The following is a 26,654-nucleotide window of genomic DNA, read 5'->3' on the forward strand; positions in this document are numbered from 1 at the left end:
TTTAGAATGAACACACTGGGAAACTCATAATTGCCACTGATGGTTCCAAGTCCTGCTCACATGTGGGTGCAGCATCTGTATTTCCCTCATATAGTCTCAAAATAATTTTTGTTGAGTGCAGCTTATTTACTGCAGAACTGTATGCTTACCAGCTTGCATTAAATGGAAGAAATTGTCAGTCATTACTTTCTGCAGTAATATATTCAATTTCTCTTAGTTCCATTTCAGCCATGTGTGGTAAACATCCTTCTTTATCCTATTTTTTACAGTAAATCTGCATATTAATCAATCTGTAAAAAAAAAAAAATTCTGTCAGAAATAACCCTTTGTTGGTTCCCAGAACACTCAAGAATAGTGGCAATAACAAAACAAATGATGGGGCTATTTCAGGATCACAACTACCACATAAAACAATGGTATTCTCCTACCCTGACTATGGATGAATTAGAAGGGTAAGTGAAGATGAATGGATGCAGTCACGGAGAAACAAAACCAGAATTGAAATCTAACCCACAGATATAGGACACCAGAAACAGACAAAATTGTAGAGAAGTAGCGAAAGTTGCTAGGTTCAAATTGGCCACATACATCATGCACATTGTCATCTATTAGCCAATGAAAATACTCTGGTTCTCCTCTCTGTTCATTATACTAAGGTCACCTATCAGTGAAATGCATTCTGCTGGTATGGCCTCAGAAATTCCAGGTTTTTTTTCTTCCCGAGTTTATGTAATAATCAGAATGCATATTCAACAGATACTAGGCAACCCTGCAAATATGGAGGAAATATTTTCTTCATACAATAAATCCACTTTGATAAACAGATTTAACAAAATACCAGTTGCATAAAGAAACTTGGATATGACAGACCTTGGGCTTTGTGTCATAAAACCCTTAATCAACAACATCTTTTTCATACTCAACTACATTCAGTTTGGTACCACCCACAACAAAAGTGTTGCAAGTTATAAACTATAACTTTCCATGCTTATAATGATTCAAATTATTAGGAAAAAAAAGTAACACACATATGCCCACACACTTATGAGCCAAAACATTATGACCACATACCAAGAGTGTTGGATTGTATTTCTCTGTGATAACTGCTTGCTCCCAGTGTGACATCGACTCCACAAGACTGTTGAAGGTGTCCTTGGGTATCCTCTGGCTCACCTAGACAGAAGGATATCTTGCAGTTCAGCAACGGAGTGAGTCACTGGTGAATACTGCATTCCACTGCAACCCACAAATGTTTGATGGGACTGATAGGGAGGAATTTGGCAGCCAGAGGAGCACACAATATGCTTGGACATGGTCCTTGAACTATTCCTACACACTACGGGCTTTGTGGCACAGGGCCTTGTCTTTTTATAAAGAGTCCAGTGCCATCTAGATATATAGTCACCATGTAGGGCAAAACATGGTCTGAGACAATGCCAAGGTAGGATTTGGTGGTGAGGGTGTGTTCAATGGAGATAGGGGAGGGACCTAGTTATATCCATGAAAACATCTCCAAATCACTGTACCATTGCCGCTGGCCAGTTTTCATCTAACTGTACAGTTTGGTTGCAGCTGTTTTCACCAGCTTTGCAATCAGATATGCACCTGTCCATTGGCATGATGGAGCTTGAACCTTGATTCATTAGACCAGGTGACCGGATAATTTTCCAGTCACTGTTTGTTGTCCAGGAATGGTTCTTCCATGCCTACTGTAAGTGAAGGGGCCAATGACAGTTTTCCAACATGGGTACATAAACAATGCTGGGAGTATAGTAAATAAATTTGATGAATTTGAAGTGCTGGTCACGACAAAGGCGGATATCGTTGAGATATCAGAGATGTAGTGTCACACAGATATAAGGAACACAGAATTTGAAATTAGAGAGTGCAATGTGTACAGAAAGGACAAACAGGATAGGAAGGGAGGAGGAGTTATGCTGTTAGTTAGGAAACATAAAATCTAAAGCAGTGCATCCAGTTGACATGAGTGACCAGTGCAATGTTGAATTGTTTGGCCTGACGTAAGCACTGGGAAAGCAAAAATTGAGGATAGGAGTGTGTTATAGGCCTAATGACTTTCATGAGTACATCAAAAACTGTCTGAGAAGACAGTTTTTAAATTCTGTACAGTGGGATCAACTGTTGATATTACCAACAGCAAATTCTAAATGGGAAGCATTCAAGGAGTGGTAGATATAAGCAAGTTAGTCAAGCAAAGGAAGATTACAAAAAATGTTTGGCAAGGGATTCAAAGATTTCTTTACTTATGTAAACTCTAGAAAGAACAGGATGAATCAGATTGGTCGACTTTATCGATGGTTTGACTGTTGATGATCCTGCTCAGGTAGCTGACAAACCGAATGAGTAATTTGTGTCTACATTCACACATGAGAAATTCAGTAAGGAATGAAGGCCAGAAATTAATCAAACTCTAACAAAGCAAACAAACTCTTAGCCATAATTATGAGAGCATCCTTGGCTTCCAGAGAGGTCCCCATAGACTAGAGATATACAAAATACAAATATATCCCCAACTCACAAAGGAGAATCAACGGGTGACACGAGTGATTACAGATCTGTTAGTTTAAGTTCTGTTCCAAAGAAAATAATGGAGTCACTGGTTAAAGAAGCAGTGCATGATCATGTAGACAAGACTGCAGTTATAATTCAGGCACATCATGGGGGTTTAGTAAGGGGAAGCCTTGTCTGACAAATTTGATTGGATACTACGATGTGATACAAAGGAACTGGATGCAAAGAATAACTTTGGTATTGTATACTTGGATTTTAGGAAAGCTTTTGATACCATTGCACATAAAAGGCTGCTGTACAAATTGGGGCAATATACCATTACGGGCAAGTTGCTGCTATGGATAAAGGGATGGTTGATTGTGAGAACACAGTGGTAATCAGTGGACACTGCTCTTCATTGACTAATGTTATTAGTGGAGTCTTTCAGTGTTGGGTCCATTGCTGTATTTCTCAATTATATTGATGTTTTCTGTATTTCTCAATGATATTGATGAAGGTATATCAGGCTTAATGTCTAAGTTTGCAGATGATACAGAGGTTGGTAGAGTTGTTAATGACAGTAATCATGGTGCACTGCTGCGGCAGGACCTAGAAAAGTTGGGCAGATGGGTTTGAGAGATGGCAACTAATGTTTATCATTGAAAATGCAAAATACTGCATATGGATAGCAGTCACCCCAGAGTAATGAACTGTGCAGTACTACATTCAGGCTAGTAGAGAATGAAAGGAAAATGGAAAATTACCTGGGGTTGTGCACTCAGATATGAAGTTTTTTGAGCAGTGCTGACAGGCTGTCAAAGCAGCCCATGGGTCTTGTCACTGATATGCAGGAACTTTGCTTGCAGGGATAAAGAGGTGATTATTCCTTTTTTCAAGCTGCACCTTGAATACTGCATACAGGTCTGAAGGTCTCATAGTAGGAAAGATGTAGAGCTGTTGGAATGAGTACAGAGAAGGTCAACGAGATTGGTGAGGGGAACAAATGGATGCTCTTACCAAGAAAGGCTTCAATTCTGTGAATTGCCCAGCATTTGTAGACTAGGCACCTGCAGGGTAATCTGATTGGGGTGTATAAAGCTTTGAATGAATTTGAATTTGAGCAAGCTCAATGCTGATTGGATTCTTCCTCCTGCTCAGATTATGCACTTCAGGGGGTATAAATTGAAATTGAGGAAGGATAATTGTAAAATAGATGTGCGGAAATTTGCCTTTAGCGAACTAGTGTTTGATTGCCAGAACAAACTACCATCTGTTGTGGAAGGTGATATTTTAAATAGATTTAGAGAAGAACTGGACAAATGTTTGGAGCGAATGGATAGGTGAGATGGGAATGGTTTTTTTTTTTTTTGCTGATGCTGTATAAGCTTGCTTTCTTGCATCATTTGCTACTACTAATGTTAGAACGTTGCATATTGTGTCTGCTGGTTGTAGTCTGCCATTAATTGAGGTTAGCACCTGCTGTTCACTTCGACTGTCAACCAGTAGTGGTTTCCCTGGCACATTTGGTTGTTGTATCCCTCTTTGGACTGTTTCTCGCACATCTTCATTATGATGGTCTTTGAACATTTTGTAATTCCTGTGGTTGCCGAGATGTTCTCCCCACCTTCCTATTGCCACAAATCATTCCCCATTAAAACTGAATTAGGTTCTTCCCTTTCCATGTTGCACACTCTTCGTACTGATGAATAGAAGGCTGCTACCCATGCCATTACAATATATATGCTGCTGTGATTGGTGGAGTCACTTTTAGGTGTTGTCAGATCTCTCCATGTGGAGACAGGAGGAGTCACAATGTTTTGATTCATGATGCATCAGAAATCCAAATACGGAGGATGCGGAAAGGTCAGGGAATGGCCACCGCATATCTTGGAGCAATATGGCCTTAGTTGCTAATGTTCCTAAAAAAACCAAATAACAATAGCATCAGAAATACATTCTTTTTGTGGGGGACTAGAAATTTATCAGACGGCTGTATTATTTCTATCACTGTTTTGGAACAATTTTGCAACCTTAGCTACCATCCCCATAAGAATTTTTGCAGTACACCTCACAGACCATGATGAATTGAGTGTACTGTGTAGGGCATATATTTTTCCTACATTTTCGAAAATTAATGAACTGGATTAACTCATTTGGTGCAAAGTTATTTTACCATCGTATTGAATTGAATAGCATGTCTCATTTAATAATGCCTTTCTTTCAACATATTCATTATTTTTTTTATATATTTATGTTGCTTCAGTAAAATAAATGAACAGAAGTTTTATGAACATTGCTTCTATTTTAACAGCTTTAATATAATAATTTTCCAGTTTATTAATTTTTCAATATAAATTTAAAGGTATCATAGTTAATGCAGATATGAATAATAATATGTAAATTAATCATGCTACACTGCATCAAACATAGTTCAAAAAACTTAACGATTTACATAATTATTACAAACCAATGTTTCAGAACATTTTGGTTCCTTCATCAGTTGCCTTACATAAAATTAACACTTTAGAAGTGATATGCAAGCACTTCCAAGGCACCTCCATAGCCAGGTGGGAAGGAGCATCAGTGCGTAGCACACGCTTCTTGATTAGACCGGGGTTCGAGCCCGTCACCACCAAATACGGAAGATGCGGAAAGGTCAGGGAATGACCACCACATATCCCGGAGCAATATGGCCATAGTTGCTAATGCTCTGAAAAACCAAAACAACAGCAAGCACTTCCGTGATATTCTGTAGTTGTGCATAAATGCAAAAACAAGGGTAGTGAAGTTTAACTGATTTCTGTGATCCTACAAGTAAAGAAGTCAGGGCATCCTTTACAGGTTGCTGTGTATATTGGAGTCTCATTATATTCACAGAAACCTGTTAATATCTCTTCCTCCAAACCAGTTGGCATTCAAGGCAAAAGATCACCTGCCTTTAGGACTGTAGAAACCAGCCTCTTCTGTGTTCTTGTTTTTGTCTTTATGTATCATGAGCTTTCCAAAGTGGTTGTTGTGACACTTGGGGGCATTGCATTGTTTAAAAGAGTGTCGCCAAATTTTGGCATCATATAAGTATTGTTTTCTTCTGATTTCCTTTCTCTGCACGTATTGCTGCAATTGATTGATTAAATTGTAATTATCTAACTAACTTATTAAGACATTGTTCTCTTTTAGCAATATTTTAGATAAAGTAACAAAAAAAATTAAGAATGTGCTCTTGGGTCAATTGAGTAATTATTATAGTGTGTAGTTTGTTCATGTTCAATCAAATTCAGATTAGTAATTATGAATACAGATAATGCCTTTTTAAATGGTGTGCTGTCCTGAAAATCCATCCAAGACAGAGCAACAGATTGCCTATTTACAATTTGACCACTGGTATTTTCTTTAAAAATAAAAACAAGGTACATATATAAGGAACACGAGATCTTCCTTCCCAATCATATTTCTGCTTGTCATTTTTGAGCCTTTGGGCTCAAATATTTTTTTAATGATTTTTTCCCCCTAATAATAATGTATGCCAGTATTTAGTTAACTTAATATAAATAGTATTTCAGTCTGAAAATTGTTTTAAAAAATTTTATCATTTTATATTTTGAACATCTGAAATGATTCAGTCTCAGCAGATCTAACTTCCTATAGCAGCTGTTACTTACAGCTATTATAAAAAGAACATGGACTAGAAAAAAATTTAACCTTGTTATCAAATGTATCCTTTTTTATTTTATATTTGAAACCATTACATATATGATTAAGAGTATAGTAATATAGTTGATTTCATGCAGATGTAGCACATCACAAGAGTTACCCAGTTGTGATAAAACTAATTCCATTGGAGCTGATTTTTGGATGAAGCTTGTAAGTAGTTTTCATTTGGCAGGTTACTTTTCTTTATTTTTCAAGGTGCTGAGTGGTCAGTTTATTAGGCACCAAAATTTATACAACAGTTTCAAAAACAAAGTATGACAAAGTTACACTCATGTTCCTGAAACCATTCCTGAATGATCTATTTTGTGATATGGTGCATTATCCTGCTGGAAGTAACTGTTACCAGATATAATGTGAGCATGAGGGGATGTAATAATGCAAGCATGGAGTACCTGGTTGGCACTAATTTTCAAGTAAGTTGTGGTATTTAGGTGTTGATCCACCAGTAATAGGGGACCTGACATGCAGAACTAAAACTCTCGCACCATCATACTCCACATGTCTGCACTGTGTTGACATTTGGAATGATAGTTCAATTTATTCGTGCTGCTGCTGCCACTGCCTTTTTTTAGTTTTGCTGTCAGTTTGGAATGGATTCATTGGACCAGATAACCCTTTTCCAAATCTCAAATATAGTGTTGGTGTTCCAGTGTCCACTCTACCTGTAGCTACTCTTCCATGGCACAATACATCACTGTCAGCCACTTGTTTCGAGAGGTCTCTGAGTCAAGATTATGATTAGTCAATCTCAGATGTGAAGAGAGCAGGGCCCCATATTAGTTCTGTTTTTTTCGGCCTGTACAATATGCAGATCAAATGTGAAGACATTTTTACAAGCACACAAAACAGATGAGTGATAGTACCGTTAATAATATTTCAAATTTTTACTGTTGGTATTTGCTTTTTTTTTTTTATCCAAAAAGTGTAGTACTTAGAGCCTTGTGTAACCAACTGCTGCTATACCATTCGCCTAAGTCCTTTCTTCTCTCTCTCTCTCTCTCTCTCTCTCAGGGGAATTTTTTTTTGGCTGGTGCAGCATAAGCCTCAGGCTTCCTTACATCTGTGACAGAATGTGACATAGTCAGGGCCTGTCTTTGTAGTATTTTGGCCCTAGGCAGAATATTTTCGAGGGCCCCTACTATTAAAATTTAAAAAAAAAAAATTAACACTATAATCAAAAATTAGGATTACAGTCAATATAAAAATGTAAAGCAAATAAATTTGCATATATGCATATATTTCTATGAGTACAAATTAAGAATAGAATATAATACATAATACATACTTATTTTAATAAAACATTTATTTTTGGTATCAAAATCAAGTATAAGTATAAATACAAACACCACGATAATCTTATTTGAAAATTTTATAAGGAACATGAGCACGCATGCTCATTGTTAAGCTACTGGAAATCATTTATTTTGTCTGTGTCCATTGCCATTTACAGACTTCTCAAAGTACTAGGCACATGCCTGGTTTTCCTAGGCAAAAGATAGGCTCTGCACATTATATGTATGTTCCAGCGTATCCCTTTAATTATGGTCTGTTTGTTAGACTGCACAATTCTTTTTACTCTTTATTAGCCTCTCACATCAACATGCTTTGTATTCTGACAGAATTTCCAATGGATCAACGTTTTCTGGTTGTTGAACTATTTTTGGTGCACTAGCGAACATCTCATTAGGATGGCAATACCAATATGCCACTAGTATGCCTGACTATGACAGTCATACTGTCCTCAAAAACACTTATATTGTGCTGTTGACCATTCTTTCACTAAATTGCATGCATGTGTATATGCATGGACACTCACCCTGTCCTTTTGTTTCTTATTACCCACACTATGTATTCATCCCAGGGGCTCATCTGGTGAGTATGGGCTTGGCACACCCAGCGTCCTGAACTGGATATCATCATTCTTCTCTTTCTTGGTAATTCCTTTCTACTTCTCTTTCTCTCTCCCTCCTGGTGCCTCGTAGCCAGGTGGTAAGGAGCAGCAGTGCGTAGCACACACTTCTTGATTAGACCGGGGTTCGAGCCCGTCACCACCAAATACGGAGGATGCGGAAAGGTCAGGGAGTGACCACCACATATCCCGGAGCAATATGGCCTTAGTTGCTAATGCTCCTAAAAAAACCAAATGACAACAACCCTCCTGGTGCCTCCGTAGCCAGGTGGAAAGGAGCAGCAGTGCGTAGCACACGCTTCTTGATTAGACCCGGGGTTCGAGCCCGTTACCACCAAATACAGAGGATGCGGAAAGGTCAGGGAATGACCACCGCATATCCCGGAGCAATATGGTCTTGCTAATGCTAATGCTCCTCAAAACCAAATAACATCCCTCCCTCCCTCCCAGGGTAACTTGGGAATTTTTTTTGGATGGTGCAGCATAAGCCTCAGGCTTCCTTACACCATATGGCTAATAATAATAATATAGCCTGCATGTGTGACACTGTCCACGATGGAGTGGTCATTTCCCTAGATAATGGGATGTACCTAATAAACTGGCCACTTAGTGTATATGTTTTATTCTTTCATTTTTGCCCATTGTTACATATGTGTATATTGTTCACTCTTCTAGAAGTATCCCGTGTTTATATTGGCTTAGACATGACAATATAAATCTCAGACTTGCCTGAGCAGCAGTATGTTAGAAGCCAGTATTCACAGACTGTTATCACAGTATGGTAGTTGGATGTCAGATCAGTAACCTTTCTGTGCATTACAACTCTGACTTGCCTGAACTTCTAGAGAATCCACTGCGATGGATATTATTCAAAGATTGAATGCTGTAGTGATACCTCGATGCAATAAAGATCTAAATGGCCTCATGCACAATGTCTGTGAAAAATGTCGTATAGCAGGTCTACGAAACCACAGGAATATCAGTATATCAAATCATCTGTAGGACAGCCATGCATTAGTCCAGTGTCATGGTCATCAATATGAAACTGTTTAGAGGGTGTTGTTCCTGGCTTTCATGGACCCTCTTCATGGAATAGTGGTAGAAGATTCTACATAGTAGCAAATCATGTCACACAAATTTTTATTTCTATGAACATGTTTTCGGGTGAAGGACGGACAGACAGACAGACAGACAGACAGACAGACAGACAGACAGACAGACAGACAGATAGAGAGAGAGAGAGAGAGAGAGAGAGAGAGAGAGAGAGAGAGAGAGAGAGAGATCTTGACTGTGAAGTTTGGTGGGAATGGTCTATCACACCATGATAGTATGAGGATTCAGCTAGTTTTTACTTGCTCTGTTGGTTCTAAAACAGTGAAGTCATTGGTCTATGTACTATTGCAGTTCTGTGAAGAGGGATCCTGTCAGTGTTGGCGTGACAGTGCCCCATGTTATATAGCAAGGGCCATACAGGACTGTTTTATGGAAAGTGACATTGAAAAGTTGGATTGGAGCAGTTGAAGCCATCATATAGGCCAAAGGTGGCTTGACTATCTCTTTGTTTTTTTTAATTTATAGGGTGAACTATACATCTCCAAATAATTTTGCTCATATAATTATAAAGGACATATGTGATATTGAACAGACATAATAACTAAAACAGTCAATTGAGCAAGTTCCACAGCAGGGGATCAATTTGAGTATGTGCAGAGTCAAAAATAAGATATTGTTTTTTTCCCCCCCCCACAAAAAGTAATTTCTTTCTTTAGAAACAGTTGCACATTGGGGTGCACACAGTGAATTAAATTGTGTAAATAACTGGCACAAATCTTAAATGAGGCAAAGGTTTCCTAAATCTATTTCTGTAATTAATTTTATTGATATGTTGACTTTATTTAATAACTACAATTTAACAAAAATATTACATTGTGCTGGTTTTTCATAGAAATACAATTTGCATCCTTGTAACGTTAAAACCTTAGTTGTTATTGAAATGGAATATACTCTTAGGTTTAAACTTGGGAAGAGCATTACATGGAAATACCACTAAGTAACAAAATTTAATGAGTGATATTTTACTGTATGAAACATTTAATGAGTGATACTTTACTGTATGAAACATTTATTAGTTGATGGTATAAAAGGTCAAATTGATATTATTACACCCAAACAGTTCAAATATCTAAGTAAATTTGGCTGTAGAACTTTCAGATTTCAAATTAGAAATATGAACCATAGCCAATTTTATTTAGTCAATAGGACTGTTGTTCTAATTGTATCAATTTGTCCTTTGATACCAATTAACTAATTAAAATATTTTGTATTCGAGAAAGTGTCTTACTTGATTTTCTTATTAAAAAGGGTTTAGGCCTTGAAAGCCTCAAAATATGGGAAGCTTTCTAGATGAACAAGTTAGTGCAAAGCATCATTTTAGATTGTAGTGAATTGGCGAAATAACTGAAATGGCATCGTTTTTATTACATCTCCAGATGTTGACTGGAACTTGTGGGTTGGTCACTTGCATACTAGCAAGAGTTTTGTGGATTTATTGGATGACTGTTTTCTTCAGCAACATGTTCAAGGGGCAACCAGAAGGAGTGCTGCTGATAATCTTGATCTGATTATCAGCAGTGATTATTCATGCATTAAGAATTTACAGATAAAGGAACCACTGGGCGACAGTGATCATAATGTACTGATGTGGGAATTACTTAAAGATGTAACTACCATCAAAACTAAAGGGAAGGGCTTTTGCTTTCGTAAAGGTGACTACAGGGGTCTCAGACAGATTTTAAATTCTGTACAGCGGGATCAACTGATGATGATGTTACCAATGTTGAATTCTAAATGGGGAAGCCTTCAGGGACTTAATTTTGGAGGCTACTAGGCTTTTCATTCCAACTAAGAAATACTGTTCAAGGTTTAGGCCTAAATGGATGTCAGATGAACTAATGAGGCTCGTGGCATAGAAGAAAAATGTAGGGATGCATATAAAGTATCAGGTGACACTGAAGCCTATTGCAGATATAAACTAGTCTGTAATCAAGTCACAAAGTAGGTTAGCAGGTGAAGGCAGATTACGAGAAATCGTTGGTAAAGGATGCAAAGAAAAACAGCAAAAAGTTCTTTACTGATGTAAACTCTAGAAGGAAAGGGATGAATCAGGTTGGACCACTTAAAATAGATGGGTTAACTATTGATGATCCTGCTAAGATAGCTGATAAACTGAATGACTATTTTGCATCTACATTCACACATGAAGAGTTATTCAATGAGGGGAGTGCCAGACGTTTATCAAACTCTAACAAGGAGCTAAGTGATTTTGTAATAACTGAGAGCAAATTGGAGGAGAAATTGTTGAAGTTAAACATAAGGAAGGCACCCGGGGTGGACAGGATCTATCCAGTTATATTAAAGGAGGCAGCAAAGGAAGTAAGCAAACCATTAGCCATAATTATGAGAGCTTCCTTGGACTCAGGGGAGGTCCCCATGGACTGGAGGTGTGCAAATGTATCACCAGTTCACAAAGGAGGTTCAAAAGGTGACACAAGTAACTATGGACCTGTTAGTTTAACTTGTGTTCCGGGGAAAATAATGGAATCAATGGTCAAAGAAGCATTGCAGGATCATCTAGATAAGACTGCCGTAATAGTTAAGACACAGCATGGGTTTGTGAAAGGGAGGTCTTGTCGGACCAATTTGATTGGATACTATGATGTGGTCACAAAGGAACTGAATGGCAAAAATAATTTTGATATCATGCACTTGGATTTCAGGAAAGCTTTTTATACTGCTGCATTAACGGTAAGTTGCTACAGTGGATAAAGGGATGGTTGAGTTGGAGATAACAGAGAGTGGTAATCAGTGGACACTGCTCTTCGTGGAGAAATGTTATTAGTGGAGTTCCCCAGTGTTCGATGTTGGGCCCATTGTTGTTTTGTATATTTATCAATGATATTTGAAGGTATATCAGGTTTAATGTCCAAGTTTGCAGATGATACAAAGGTTGGCATGGTTGTTAACGACAGTAAAGACAGTATGCTACTCCAACTGGATCTAGATAAGTTGGGCAAATGGGCTGAGAAGTGACAAATGAAGTTTAACATTGACAAATGCAAAGTACTGCATATAGGTAGTAATAACCAAAGAGAAATGTACCAACTGTTTGGTACTACACTCAGGGAAGTGGAAAAAGTGAAAAAGACCTGGGGGTAATTGTGCAGTGAAATATGAAGTTTGCTGAGCAGTGCAGATGAGCTTCCAGGGCAGATCATGGAGTCTTGTCAATGATATATAAGAATTTTGTTAACAGGGACAGGGAGGTGATTATCCCATTGTACAAAGCAATGTGGTCAGGCTGCACCTAGAATATTGTGTACAAGTCTGGAGGCCTCATTTTAGGAAGGATGTAGAGTTGCTAGAACGAGTACAAAGAAGGTCAACAAGATTGGTCAGTGGGAACAAAGTGGGTGCTCTTACCAAGAAAGGCTTAAGCTCTGCAAATTGCTGCACCTGGAGAGTAGGCACCTGCAGGGTGATGTGATTGAGGTGTATAAGGCCTTGAATGGGTTGATCAAGCTGAATGCTGATGGGATTCTTCCTCTTGCTCAGATTAAGAACCTGAGGAGGCACAGCTTCAAGTTGAGGAAAGACAATTGCAGAATAGATGTGTGGAAATTTGCCTTTAGCCAGTGGGTTGATTGGTGGAACAGACTTCCATATTTTGTTGTGGAAGTTGATAACCTAAATAAATTTAAGGCTGAGCTGGACGGATATTTGGAATGAATGGAGGGGTGAAATGGGGATTTTTTTTTGGCTTATGCTGCATAAGCTTGCTTTATTGCATCATATTCCTCTACTAATGCTAATCTCATATTGAGATGTAACAAATAAGCAATGCTTCCCTGGTAGAAAAGACATGTTATTTATTCCAACCACCCAGATGGCACCTTTTCAAATCTTGCTGCCTCTCGTTGGTGGGCAGGTAGGTTGGTACCACAGTGATACAAAGAGTGACATTCCAGTTATTCAGTTTAACTTCACAATATGAGAGATGCCATGCGGTCTGTGATAGTCAAGTACTAAAAAGGGTTTAGGGCTGAAAGCCTCAGACTACAGGAAATTTGCTAGATGAACAAGTTAATGCAAAATCCTGTGGCTGTATTTTAATATAAAATGTGCATTTTGTCAGTGAAATTAGATTTCTAGTGTAGATTAGGCTTTTAAAACCTGCATTTTTTTTTAAAAAAATCTCCTATACCTGATTTCCAGCTTTTCTGAAGTCAAAAGTTGACAGCTACTATGCTTGTGGCATATAGGGAATATAACAGATTGAACATTTATGTCTTATAAACTTGCTTGCTTACAACACTGAAATTAGAAGAGATAAGGTTAACTTATTTTATTTATTTACAGATATACCAGATGTGACTGAAGAATCAAGGGTTTCCACCATGAATGATGGAGTATAGAAAAGATGTTAGTGAGTGGCAAAAAGGAATGATAGCATTTGGAAGGTCTAAAGGACATCCTGTTAAAGAGGCAGCTGACTTTGCTAGTGTTTCAGGAAGAACAATAATAAGATTTTAAAGACTGGTGTGAGTCAAAATCAGCCAGAAATCAGCATCAGAGTTGTAGTTAAGTCTGTGCTAAGGGATCTAATTGACAACAAATATTGTCTGGTAAACAAAAAAATAGTTTCAGAGACAAGAACTGCTGCAAACCATTAACCAAGAACCTCAGCAACTAATTTTTGAAAGAATATTGCAAAGAGAATTATAACATGGGTATCTGGGATTAGGATCCCTGAAAAGTACCAGTGTTAACAGCCTTTACATAAAAAAGCTGACTAGTGTGGGTTAAAAGGTATAACACACTGGATAACTGTGATGTTGTCTGACGAATCCATATTTTGTCCATAATCAGAATGGCAATAAATTTGCTGCTCTGATTTATTCAATAATTTTGTTGGGAATAAAGCGTTTAAAATAAAGATAAATATATAGACCAGATAGAGGAAGTACACTGAGTGATCACTGAATTATGACCACCTACCTAATATTTTGTAGGTCCTCCTTTTGCCCTCATACAGCAGCTATCCAGCGTGACATTGATTCAACAAGATGTTGGAAGCATTCAGGAGGTATGGCCAACCAAGCTGTGTGTAATGCAGTTAGAAATGCAGGTATGGAGGTGATTGGTGTACCCAGATGCCTGATATGCCTTTCCATAGCATCACACAAGTGCTCTATGGGATTGATATTGGTGGAGTTCGGAGGCCAATTGATATGCTGGAATTCAGAACTGTGTTCCTCAAACCATTCCTGCACAAGTGCCCAATGGCTCAGCGAATTGTCATCTTGGAAGACGCCATCACCATTCAGAAAAAGTGTAATATAGCAGGGTGTACTCAGTCAGCAAGCAGTTGACAATAGCGGAGACCACTGATACGTTGTTCCACATGCACCAGGGATCTAAGTTCCTGCCAGTGAAACATGCTCCACACCATACATCTGCCTCCACCAGCCTGCACTTTTGATACCATGCATGATGAATGAAAAGCCTCATGTTGTAGATGCCAAATCCGTTCAAGACCATCCGCGGTGTGAAGTAAATAACATGACTCATCCGACCAGCACACCTTCTTCCAGTCTTCTAATGTCCAACTTGCATGCTCTTTGCACCATGTGAGTCTTTTACACTGGTTAGGAGAGGATGCTATAGGGGTCGTCTGCTGGTATAGCCCATACGTGTGAGTGCGCAACACATGGTCATGCCAGATATTGTTCCGGGTTAGCACATGTTGTAATTGAGTAGTCAACTCTTCAACGGTGTTGCGCCTGTTTGCTTGTATGATCGTCAGACCTGGCACTCACCTCTAACAACAACCTTTCGCTGACCTTTGCAGTTTTGCCATTGGGTTGTTGTTTGACAATTTTGACGCCAGTCCTGGTACACTTTGTTGTTTGTTTGTTTGTTATTTGGTTTTTAGGAGCATTAGCAACTAGGGCCATATTGCTCCGGGATATGCGGTGGTCATTCCCTGACCTTTCCGCATCCTCCGTATTTGGTGGTGACGGGCTCGAACCCCGGTCTAATCAAGAAGCGTGTGCTACGCACTGCTGCTCCTTCCCACCTGGCTACGGAGGCGCCTTGGTACACTTTACTACAGCGGCTCTCGAACACCCCACCAGTTCAGCCATTTGGCAAATCAAGGCACCAGGTCATTGAGCTCACACAGTCTGTCCTTTATCAAAGTCCGATAAATCCTTTTGACCACGTGAGGAGTACAGAGTAGTCGACAGAGTCGACTACTCTGTACTCTCGTACCTCACGTGGTCAACGGGTCGCATTCAGTTTTCATAGGTGTGGTCATAATTCAGTGATCACTCAGTGTAAATATCTATGGAAAGAATTTTCGAAGAGTGGTTGGTAATTGTATAGGAAATAAGATCGATTTAGTTATTGGTGAAATATTTCTGACTGTTTAGATCTTAATGGCTGCCTATGTTTAACACAGGCAGTATAAATTTTTGAATTGACAGTGGCTGTGTTTAAAATTGAGAGGTTATTCCAGTTGGGGAATAACCTCAATTTTGAATACGAATTGAGTGGGCGAGGATAGACAGCTTTCTGTAGGTTGGTAAAGCTAATATATGTGGAGATATAAAGTTTAATACTGTTTTGTAAGTTATGAAAATGGACAAATGGTAACCATTCTATAGTGCATTTAGAGCTATTGGAGGAGGAAGGAGAGTTATTAGCACCATCTCTTTATTTGTTCATTAAATAGTGAACTAATGAATATTTTAATTTCATAGATTTCAGGTATACCATGGCTTTGTACTAGCTGTTGAATTCAACTGAATTACTTCACCATTATGTTGAAGTATCAATCACATCTGGTAACTTGACAAAAATTCTGGGTGCGAGGTTTGCCTGTGCAGACATTGCTCCTTAAAGCTCTTCAAACAGAGAAGTTTTTCCTGATTTATTTTCTGCTTTATTAGTTTAAATTGTCATATTAACTTATTTTCTAGAGTAGCTTTATATTCCTAGTTACGATACTTAGTTTAAAGTTTAACTTAGACAGAGATTTCGTAGATATTACTTAGTATCGGTAACGGTATCAAATCCACGTGTCACAAATTGAACGAGAGGTCTTTTAACCAAATTTAGTCGATTTATTAACCAATTGTTATATCAAATTATCTTCTATAAGTAGATTATAGACCTAGTCAGGATCCTTAGTTTATTCTAAATTGAGATAGCGAGATTTCGAAGCTAATCAATACTTACGAGTCCGTAGAAATACCGTTCGTGAATTCCCGCCATTTTTACACGATAGCATAAGCTTAGTGTAGTATACTGCATAATATAATATTGTCAATTAATCAGTAACTCTATTAATCTTGATAAACTTTATTGTCAATTAAATTGTATTTTTAACTCTATAAATATATATAACGACTTAATCGTAACGAATAATTAATACATAACTATAGTGGTACACGTGATACGGAAGTTGTATAAAGGGAACACTAGATACCGAAAAAAAAAAAAAAAAAAAAAAAATATATATATATATATATATATAACATAACTGTTTTGGGACATAACTTAGGGATTTAATTTTTGTTTTAAATTTTATTGAATTAAATTGGAATCATGACTCTGACCAGAGCAGCAAAGCAAAAGGCTCAAGCTAATGGGAGTGCTGTGGTTCAGGGGAGAACTGAGGGGGGCAGTTGCCCTCTGAATCACAGTCTATTAAAATGCACTGTTTGCTTGATGTTTGCGGAGCAGTCGGGTACGGGACATGATACTGCCAAGGGGGATGTCTTTGTGTGTGCACGATGTAAGGAGTGCAAGGAAATCAGGCGACAACTCAGCGTTGTTATGGGCCTTTATGAGACCTTGAAGGACAGGGTGGATGCCCTCGAAGGAAATAAATTGAGGGGCCCATCAAGCTCTCAGCTGCCCACATCAACGCCAGAGCTTGCACTTGGTCATCAGGCAACACAGGGGCAGCCCCCTAGGCAGAATGCGCTGGTCCCACAGGAACTAGTAGTTGTTGGTGACTCTATTGTCAGGGAAACGGGGAACATGCTTTGTAAAAAGGATAGGTGGAATAGGACCAGGGTATGTCTGCCAGGGGCAAAGGTTGATGACGTTGTAGAGCGGATATCATCTTTTAAGGGCACAAAAGGTGATATAGTTGTACACGTTGGCACTAATGATATTAAGAGTAGGAGACCGGCGGAATTACTTAGCAAGTACAGGTCACTGTTGAAAAAAAGCCGTGAATTAGGGTTGAACTTGAAAGTGTCTGCAATTCTGCCCAGACACGATAGGAGGGAGTATATGATGAGAGCCTTGTCGATCAATTCGGCCCTGGAGGGATTGTGCAAGGCTCAAGGGGTAGAATTTTTTTCAGCCTGGACTGTACTTGTTAACAGGAGAGATTGCTTCTACAGGGATGGGATACACTTAAATAGAAAGGGTGCAAGAATTTTTGCTGATGCTGTCGAGGCAGTGTTAGGTGGGTCGGAAAACTGCTAGTTGGGGGGGATACAAGGACTAATAGATTAACAGTAGCCACTGGCAGAGGTGGAAGTGATTCTTGCACTGCTTCTATTCAAATGAGCAGAAGTCTGAAAAACAAGATGCAGGATATTTCAGAGACTGCTGGTAGTCATTGCGTTACAAGTAAACACATGGGTTGTGTTAGGGTAGCTAAGAATAGAAACAGGTGCATGTATACCTGCGTGTACACCAATGCTAGGAGTTTGGTAAATAAATTTGATGAATTTGAGGTATTGCTCAAAACATCAAAGGCAGATATTGTTGGGATATCAGAGACGTGGTGTCACACAGATATAAGTAATGCGGAACTGGAATTTGGGGAATACAATGTATATAGAAAGGATAGACAGGACAGGAGGGGAGGAGGGGTTATGCTATTAATTAAGAAACACATAAAGTCAAAGGAAGTGAAGCCAGTTGACATCGATGGACAGGGCAGTGTCGAGTCAGTTTGGTGTGACATAAGCATAGGGAAATCAAAATTGAGAGTAGGAGTGTGCTATAGGCCTAATGACTCTGATGAGTATAATAATATATTGTACAGGGAAATAGAGTGGGCCAGTAAATCAGAGAGTCTTATAATGGGGGATTTTAATTTCCCAGATATTGACTGGAATTTGTGGGTTGGTCACTCGCACACTAGCAAGGCTTTTGTGGATTTATTGGATGATTGTTTTCTACATCAGCATGTTCGTGAGGCAACAAGAGGGAGCAATACTCTTGATCTGATTATCAGTAGTGATTCTTCATGCATTAAGAACCTGCAGATAAATGAACCACTAGGTGGCAGTGATCACAGTGTGTTGAAGTGGGATTTACTCAAGGAGGTAACTACCATCAGAGGTAAAGGGAAGGGTTTTTGTTTTCGTAAAGGCGACTATGATGGTCTGAGACAGTATTTAAATTCTATACAGTGGGACCAACTGATGATGTTACCAACAGCAAACTCAAAATGGGAAGCATTCAAGGAACTAATCTTGGTGGCTACCAGGCTTTACATACCAACTAAGAAATATTGTTCAAGGTTTAGGCCTAAATGGTTGTCAGATGGACTAATGAGACATGTGGCAGAGAAGAAAAATGCATGGGATACATACAAATTAATGGGTGACATGGAAGCCTATGATAGATATAAGTTGGTCTGTAACCAAGTCACAAAGGAGATTAGGCAGGCAAAGGCAGACTACGAAAAATCCTTGGCAAAGGATGCAAAGAAAAACAGAAAGGAGTTCTTTACATACTTGAACTCGAGAAGGAAAGGGATGAATCAGATTGGTCCACTGGATATTGATGGTTCAACAGTTGAGGATCCTGCTCAGGTGGCTAACAATCTAAACGAGTATTTTGCATCTACATTCACGCATGAGGAGTTATTCAGGAAGGAGAATGATGTAGGTAAAGTAAACATTGGCAGTGAGCTGGATGATTTTGTAATAACTGAGAGGAAAGTGGAGGAGAGATTGTTGAGGATAAACATAAAAAAGGCACCTGGGGTGGATGGGATCTATCCAGTTATATTAAAGGAGGCAGCAAAGGAAGTATGCAAACCCCTAGCCATAATTATGAGAGCTTCTTTGGACTCAGGGGAGGTACCCATAGACTGGAGATGTGCAAATGTAACCCCAATTCACAAAGGAGGATCAAAGGCTGACACAAGTAATTATAGACCTGTTAGTTTAACTTCTGTTCCAGGTAAATTAATGGAGGCACTGGTTAAAGAAGCACTGCAGGATCATCTAGACAAGAATTCAGTTATAGCTCAGACGCAGCATGGTTTTGTTAAGGGCAGGTCTTGCCTGACCAATTTGATTGGATACTATGATGTAGTCACAAAAGAACTGGATGCAGGGAATAACTTTGATATTATATATTTGGATCTTAGAAAGGCTTTTGATACTGTTGCACATGGAAGACTGCTGCACAAATTGGAGCAGTGTGGCATTGGAGGCAAATTGCTGCTATGGATAAGGGGATGGTTGAGTGGCAGAAGACAGAGAGTGGTAATCAATGGACACTGCTCAACGTGGACTAATGTTATTAGTGGAGTTCCTCAAGGTTCAGTGTTGGGTCCATTGTTGTTTTCGGTGTTTATGAATGATATTGATGATGGGATATCAAGTTTAATGTCTAAGTTTGCAGATGATACAAAGGTTGGCAGGGTCGTTAAGGACACTACTGACGCTATGCTGCTGCAACAGGATCTGGAAAGGTTGAACAGATGGGCTGAGAGGTGGGAAATGAAGTTTAACATTGACAAATGTAAAGTACTACATATGGGTAACAGTAACCCCAGAGCAATGTATCAACTCTGCGGTACTACACTGACAGTGGTGGAGAATGAAAAGGACCTGGGGGTAATTGTGCAGGCAGATATGAAGTTCTCTGAGCAGTGCAGACGAGCTGCAAGAGTAGCTCATGGTGTCTTGTCAATGATATACAGGAATTTTTCTAGCAGGGATAAGGAGGTGATTATTCCCTTGTATAAGGCAATGGTTAGGCCACATCTTGAGTACTGTATACAGGTCTGGAGGCCTCATTTCAAGAAGGATGTAGAGCTGCTGGAACGGGTACAGAGAAGGGCAACAAGATTAGTAAATGGAACAAAGGGTTGCTCTTACGAAGAAAGGCTTAAGTTTTGCAAATTACAGAGTCTGGAGACTAGGCACCGGCGAGGTGATCTGATAGAGGTGTATAAGGCTTTGAATGGTTTGAGCATGCTCAATGCCAATGGGATTCTTCATCTTTCTCAGAATAATCACCTCAGAGGGCATAAATTCAAATTGAGGAAGGACGGATGTCGGATAGATGTGCGGAAATTTGCCTTTGGCCAGCGGGTGGTTGGTTGGTGGAACCGACTTCCATCACTTGTTGTTGAAGTTGATAGCCTAAACAAATTTAAAGCTCAACTGGACAGGTATTTCGAACGAACGGAGGGGTGAAATGGGAGAGGGTTTTTTTTTTTTTTTTTTTGGCTGATGCTGAATAAGCTTGCTTTCTTGCATCATATGCCTCCACTAATGCTAATGCTAATGCTAAGTACCATACAGTAGCATTTAAGATATGTCCCTATCTTGAGTTGAAGGCTAGTTGAGACTGGAGAAATAAGTATAGTCTGTAGAGCTAATGGATCACTCCATGAGAATATAGAGGTGTGCATTAGAGATATAATCTTGAGAAGGACAAAACTGCACCTTGAGATTGAGAGCAGGACAATCCCTTATGATGTGATATTCAGTTCAGAAATTATCTATAGGTTAGCATTATGGAGGCCATCCTGTATCTCTGATATGGCTGCTGATCATTTTCAATGAAGAAGTGATAACAATGCCATTTGCAATTATAAGGTGATATAATAATTAATAAACATTGTTTTATTTCTGTTTGTTTTATTTTTTAAATAAAACAATGTTTTATTTAAATAAAACAATAAACATTGTTTTATTTAAATAATTAATAAACATTGTTTCTATATCTTAACTTAGATAGTATGAATCAGAGCTGTACTACTCAATACGTTCTACGTTGATAATAATATTAGTAAAATAATAAGAGGAGTATACCTCAATATAGTGCGTAGAACACTTCCGTATGATACCCTCCAGAAATTAAAACGGAAAAAACGAAAAAATCGACAACTTACCGGTACATTAGAGTAAAATATAAATAATTAAATAATCAATTTAAAACAATTAAAAATCAAATTAACGCAATTAAAAGAATCTAACGAAAATATTCAAAACGATTTTCCTTCCTTTTTTTTTTCGTTGTGTGTCTGTGGGGGGGGGGTGTCACCCAACTCGTATGAACTTGGTCGCAAGCCCGCGACAGTGTGTTAGAATTCGCATGAATGTGTCTTGACCTATCCGATAATGTTTGCAACTTATTAACGTGTCTGTTTTTTATTTCTGAGGCCTGTGCTTCCCGTCGCAAATCTATGGAGGTCTTCAATACAGACCAATCGTTCGGATGTAGATAATTTTTTAATTTATCGCGAAGCTTCCTAACCTGAAAAAGGTATTTTTGTTTATTTGAATATCGAGATTTTAAGGCAAGCTTAACAATATTACGCGATGTCGCCAGTGTTAGTTGTTTTATGCCTGAAATTTTTTTATTTAAATTCACCCTGGCAAACTTCGGAACAATGTTGTTTTGAAGGCAATATTTTAGAAAAGAAATATGGTAACTTTGGGCCGAGTACCTTAGTGTAGATTTAATGTAATTTTGTACCAAGCAATTCAAAAAATCTCCCATAGTTGTGTGTATCGATTGTTTACTGCTGGAGAGACAGGAAGTGAATGAAATAGTCAATAACAGTTTAAAAATTAATTAGATAGTATGAATCAGAGCTGTACTACTGAATATGTTCTATGTTGATAATATATTAGTAAAATAATAAGAGGAGTATACCTCAATATAGTGCGTAGAACACTTCCATATGATACCCTCCAGAAATTAAAACAGAAAAAAATGAAAAAATCGACAACTTACCGGTACATTAGAGTAAAATATAAATAATTAAATAATCAATTTAACACAATTCAAATCAATTTAAAACAATTAAAAATCAAATTAACGCAATTAAAAGAATCTAACGAAAATATTCAAAACGATTTTCCTTCCTGAGGAAGCACAGGCCTCAGAAATAAAAAAACAGACACGTTAATAAGTTGCAAACATTATCGGATAGGTCAAGACACATTCATGCGAATTCTAACACATTGTCGCGGGCTTGCGACCAAGTTCATACGAGTTGGGTGACATCCCCCCCACAGACACACAATGGGGGGGGGAGGAAGGAAAATCACTTCACCACTTCACCCCTCTGTTCGTTCAAAATACCTGTCCAGCTGAGCCTTAAACTTATTTAGGCTATCAACTTCCACGACATGGGATGGAAGTCTATTCCACCAACCAACCAACCAACCACCCGCTGGCTAAAGGCAAATTTCCTCACATCTGTCTTTTCTCAATTTGAATTTATGCCCTCTCAGGTGATTATTCTGAGCAAGAGGAAGAATCCCATCAGCATTGAGCATGCTCAAACCATTCAAGGCTTTATACACCTCTATCAGATCACCTCGCCGGTGCCTAGTCTCCAGACACTGTAATTTGCAAAACTTAAGCCTTTCTTCGTAAGAGCACCCCTTTGTTTCATTCACTAATCTTGTTGTCCTTCTCTGTACTCGTTCCAGCATCTCTACATCCTTCTTGAAATGAGGCCTCCAGACCAGTATACAGTACTCTAGGTGTGGTCTGACCATTGCCTTATACAAGGGAATAATCACCTCCTTATCCCTGCTAGAAAAATTCCTATATATCATTGACAATACACCATGAGCTACTCTTGCAGCCTGTCTGCACTGCTCAGAAAACTTCATATCTGCCTGCACAACCACCCCCAGGTTCCTTTCATTCTCTACCACTGTCATTGTAGTACCACAGAGTTGATATGTTGCTCTGGGGTTGCTGTTTCCCATATGTAGTACTTTACATTTGTCAATGTTAAACTTCATTTGCCACCTCTCGGCCCATCTGCTCAACCTTTCCAGATCCTGTTGCAGTAGCATAGTGTCAGTAATGTCCTTGACAACCCTGCCAACCTTCGTATCGTCTGCAAACTTGGACATTAAGCTTGATATACCATCATCAATATCATTTATAAATACAGAAAACAATAATGGACCCAATACTGAACCCTGAGGGACTCCACTAATAACATTAGTCCACGATGAGCAGTGTCCATTGATTACCACTCTCTGTCTTCTCCCCCTCAACCACCCCTTTATCCATAGCAGCATATCCATTACTTAAAAGCCTTTTTAAGATCCAAGTATATAATATCAAAGTTATTCCCTGCATACAGTTCTTTTGTGACTGCATCATAGTATCCAATCAAATTGGCCAGGCAAGACTTCCCCTTAACAAAACCATGCTGTGTCTGAGCTATAACTGAAGTCTTGTCTAGATGATCGTGCAGTGCTTCTTTAACCAGTGCCTCCATTAATTTTCCAGGAACAGAAGTTAAACTAACAGGTCTATAATTACTTGTCGCCCTTTGATCCTCCTTTGTGAATTGGGGTCACATTTGCACATCTCCAGTCCATGGGTACCTCCCCTGAGTCCAAGGAAGCTCTCATAATTATGGCTAAGGGTTTGTTTACTTCCTTTTCTGCCTCCTTTAATATAACTGGATAGATCCCATCCACCCCAGATGCCTTTCTTGTATTTATCTTCAACAATTTCTCCTCCACTTTACTCTCAGTTATTACAAGATTCTCTATCTTACTGCCAGAGTTGAATACACCTCTGGCATTCCCCTTGCTGAATAACTCCTCATGTGTGAATGTCGATGCAAAATATTCATTGTTTGTTAGCTACCTGAGCAGGATCATCAACAGTTGACCCATCGATATGAAGTGGACCAATCTGATTCATCCCCTTCCTTCTAGAGTTTACATAAGTAAAGAACTCTTTGCTGTTTTTCTTTGCATCCCTTGCCAAAGATTTCTCGTAATCTACCTTTGCCTGCCTAACCTCCTTTGTAACTTCGTTACAGATCAACTTGTATCTATCATAGGCTTCTGTGTCACGTGTTAATTTGTATGTATCCCATGCATTTTTCTTCTCTGCCATATGTCTGATTAGTTCATCTGACATCCACTTAGGCCTAAACCTTGAACAATATTTCTTAGTTGGTATGTAAAACCTAGTAGCTTCCAAGATAAGTTCTTTGAATGCTTCCCATTTTGAATTTGCTGTTGGTAACATTATCAGTTGGTCCCACTGTATAGAATTTAAATACTGTCTCAGTCCATCTTAGTCGCCTTTACGAAAGCAATAACCCTTCCCTTTTCCCCCTAATGGTAGTTACCTCTTTGAGTAAATCCCACTTCAGCACACTGTGATGACTGCCACCTAGTGGTTCATTTATCTGCAGATTCTTAATGCATGAAGAATCACTACTGATAATCAAATCAAGAGTATTACTCCCTCTAGTTGCCTCCCGAACATGCTGATGTAGAAAACAATCATCCAATAAATCCACAAAGGCCTTGCTAGTGTGTGAGTGACCAGCCCCCAAATTCCAGTCAATATCTGGGAAATTAAAATCCCCCATTATAAGACTCTCTGATTTACTGGCCCACTCTATTTCCCCATGCAGTTTCTTATTATACTCATCAGAGTCATTAGGCCTATAGCACACACTCCTACTCTCAATTTTGAACTCCCAATGCTTATGTCACACCAAACTGACTCGACACTGCACTGTCCAGCAATGTTGACTGGTTTCGCTTCCTTGGATTTTATGTATTTCTTAACTAATAGCATAACCCGTCCTCCCTTCCTATCCTGTATATCCTTTCTGTAGACATTGTACTACCCAAATTCCAGTTCTGCATTCCTTATATCTGTTGGACACCACGTCTCTGAAATCCCCACAATATCTGCCTTTGATGTTTTATGAAATACCTCAAATTCATCAAATTTATTTACTAAACTCCTAGCATTGGTGTACACGCAAGTATACATGCACCTGTTCTTTTTCTTAGCTACCCTAACACAACCCATGTGTTTATTTGTACCCCAATGATTCCCAGCAGTCTCTGAAATATCCGGCATGTTATTTTCCAGGCTGCGGCTCATTCCAATAGAAGCAGTGCAAGAATCACTTTCACCTCTGCCAGTGGCTACCGTTAATCTATTAGTCCTTGTATCCCCCCCCCATCTAGCAGTTTTCCGACCCACGTAACACTGCCTCGATGGCATCAGCAAACATTATTGCACCCTTTCTATTTAAGTTTATCCCATCCCTGTAGAAGCAGTCTCTCCTGTTAACAAGTACAGACCAGGCTGAAAAAAATTCTACCCCTTGAGCCTTGCACAATCTTTCCAGGGCAGAATTGCAGACACTTTCAAATTCAACCCTAATTGACGGCTTTTTTTCAACAGTGACCTGTACTTGCTAAGTAATTCCGCCGGTCTCCTACTCTTAATATCATTAGTACACAATATGCATAATATGCCTTGTGCATTTAGTTATTTTTAAATATTGTAATATACACCTTTTGGCATCTTTCATATTGTGTGATTATCTTCACGACTTGGTCATCATGTCTGCAATACCAGGATACCTGTCCATCCACTGATGATAGGCCAATAGCCTTGAAATGGTGCTGTCTGGGTGGTGGTACTCACTGAGAATTAGTAACAATAGTCTTCTCTATTAGTCAAGCATTACTTATTCGAGGTGGTGCAATATCATGGCAACTCGTCGTGAAGGAAGAGCACAATATGAGAAACAGAGCAAATGTGCCTACTACAACTACTTCGCAGTTTCTTAAGAGTTGTCTGTGGTGTATCTATATAATATATAAACCGATATTATATAGGCAATCCTAATATTGATGTCACCATTACAAACACTTCAGGTGCAAGAATAGAATCTAATTGGAATGTTTGTCTTGATTGAGTAAACAGCAATCATCGAGCAATCAGTTTCTGTATAAATTTTCCATCGATATCAGTGACAGACTTGAAACCTCAGCAAAATCAACCTACAGATATTTGTGGCATACATCATGCAAGTGGGATAAAATTGATAATGATATGTGATAAACTCAGTGAAACTGCTAGATGTGTTTTTGGAGTCGCCAAGAATAGAGCAAGTAAGGTTGATTAAGAACTTACTGTATGAAGGATCAGTGGTGAGTATGCATTGAACACAAAATGAAAATGAAAAAACACCTATCATATGGTGGACATGTGAACTGAGAAAAGTTCTAAACAGCGTCGTGTGTTGATATCAGCAGAAGAAATGGAATGGTGATAACAGGGAAGTATTGGAACTAAAGAAGCAGTACTCCTCTGGGAAGAGACACTGCGTTTAATTGCAAAGAGATTTCTGGAAAATTTGAGACACGGACATGGAGGAAACTAG

The 26,654-nt window shown here is 38.8% G+C and overlaps 1 protein-coding gene across 1 annotated transcript in view; it reads left to right on the plus strand.

The window, feature by feature from the left end:
- Window positions 1-26,654, plus strand: part of LOC150082952 (uncharacterized) — a 294,273-nt gene that overhangs the window by 166,934 nt on the left and 100,685 nt on the right. Inside the window, exon 8 of the mRNA XM_090378332.1 lies at window positions 6,300-6,372. Coding sequence (XP_090234458.1) covers window positions 6,300-6,372 — 73 coding nt within the window. The remainder of the gene's footprint in view (window positions 1-6,299; window positions 6,373-26,654) is intronic.

This window comes from Mastigoproctus giganteus, chromosome 7 (genome assembly GCF_048544385.1).
Source record: "Mastigoproctus giganteus isolate SK-2022 chromosome 7, ASM4854438v1, whole genome shotgun sequence".
NCBI classification, from domain to species: domain Eukaryota; kingdom Metazoa; phylum Arthropoda; class Arachnida; order Uropygi; family Thelyphonidae; genus Mastigoproctus; species Mastigoproctus giganteus.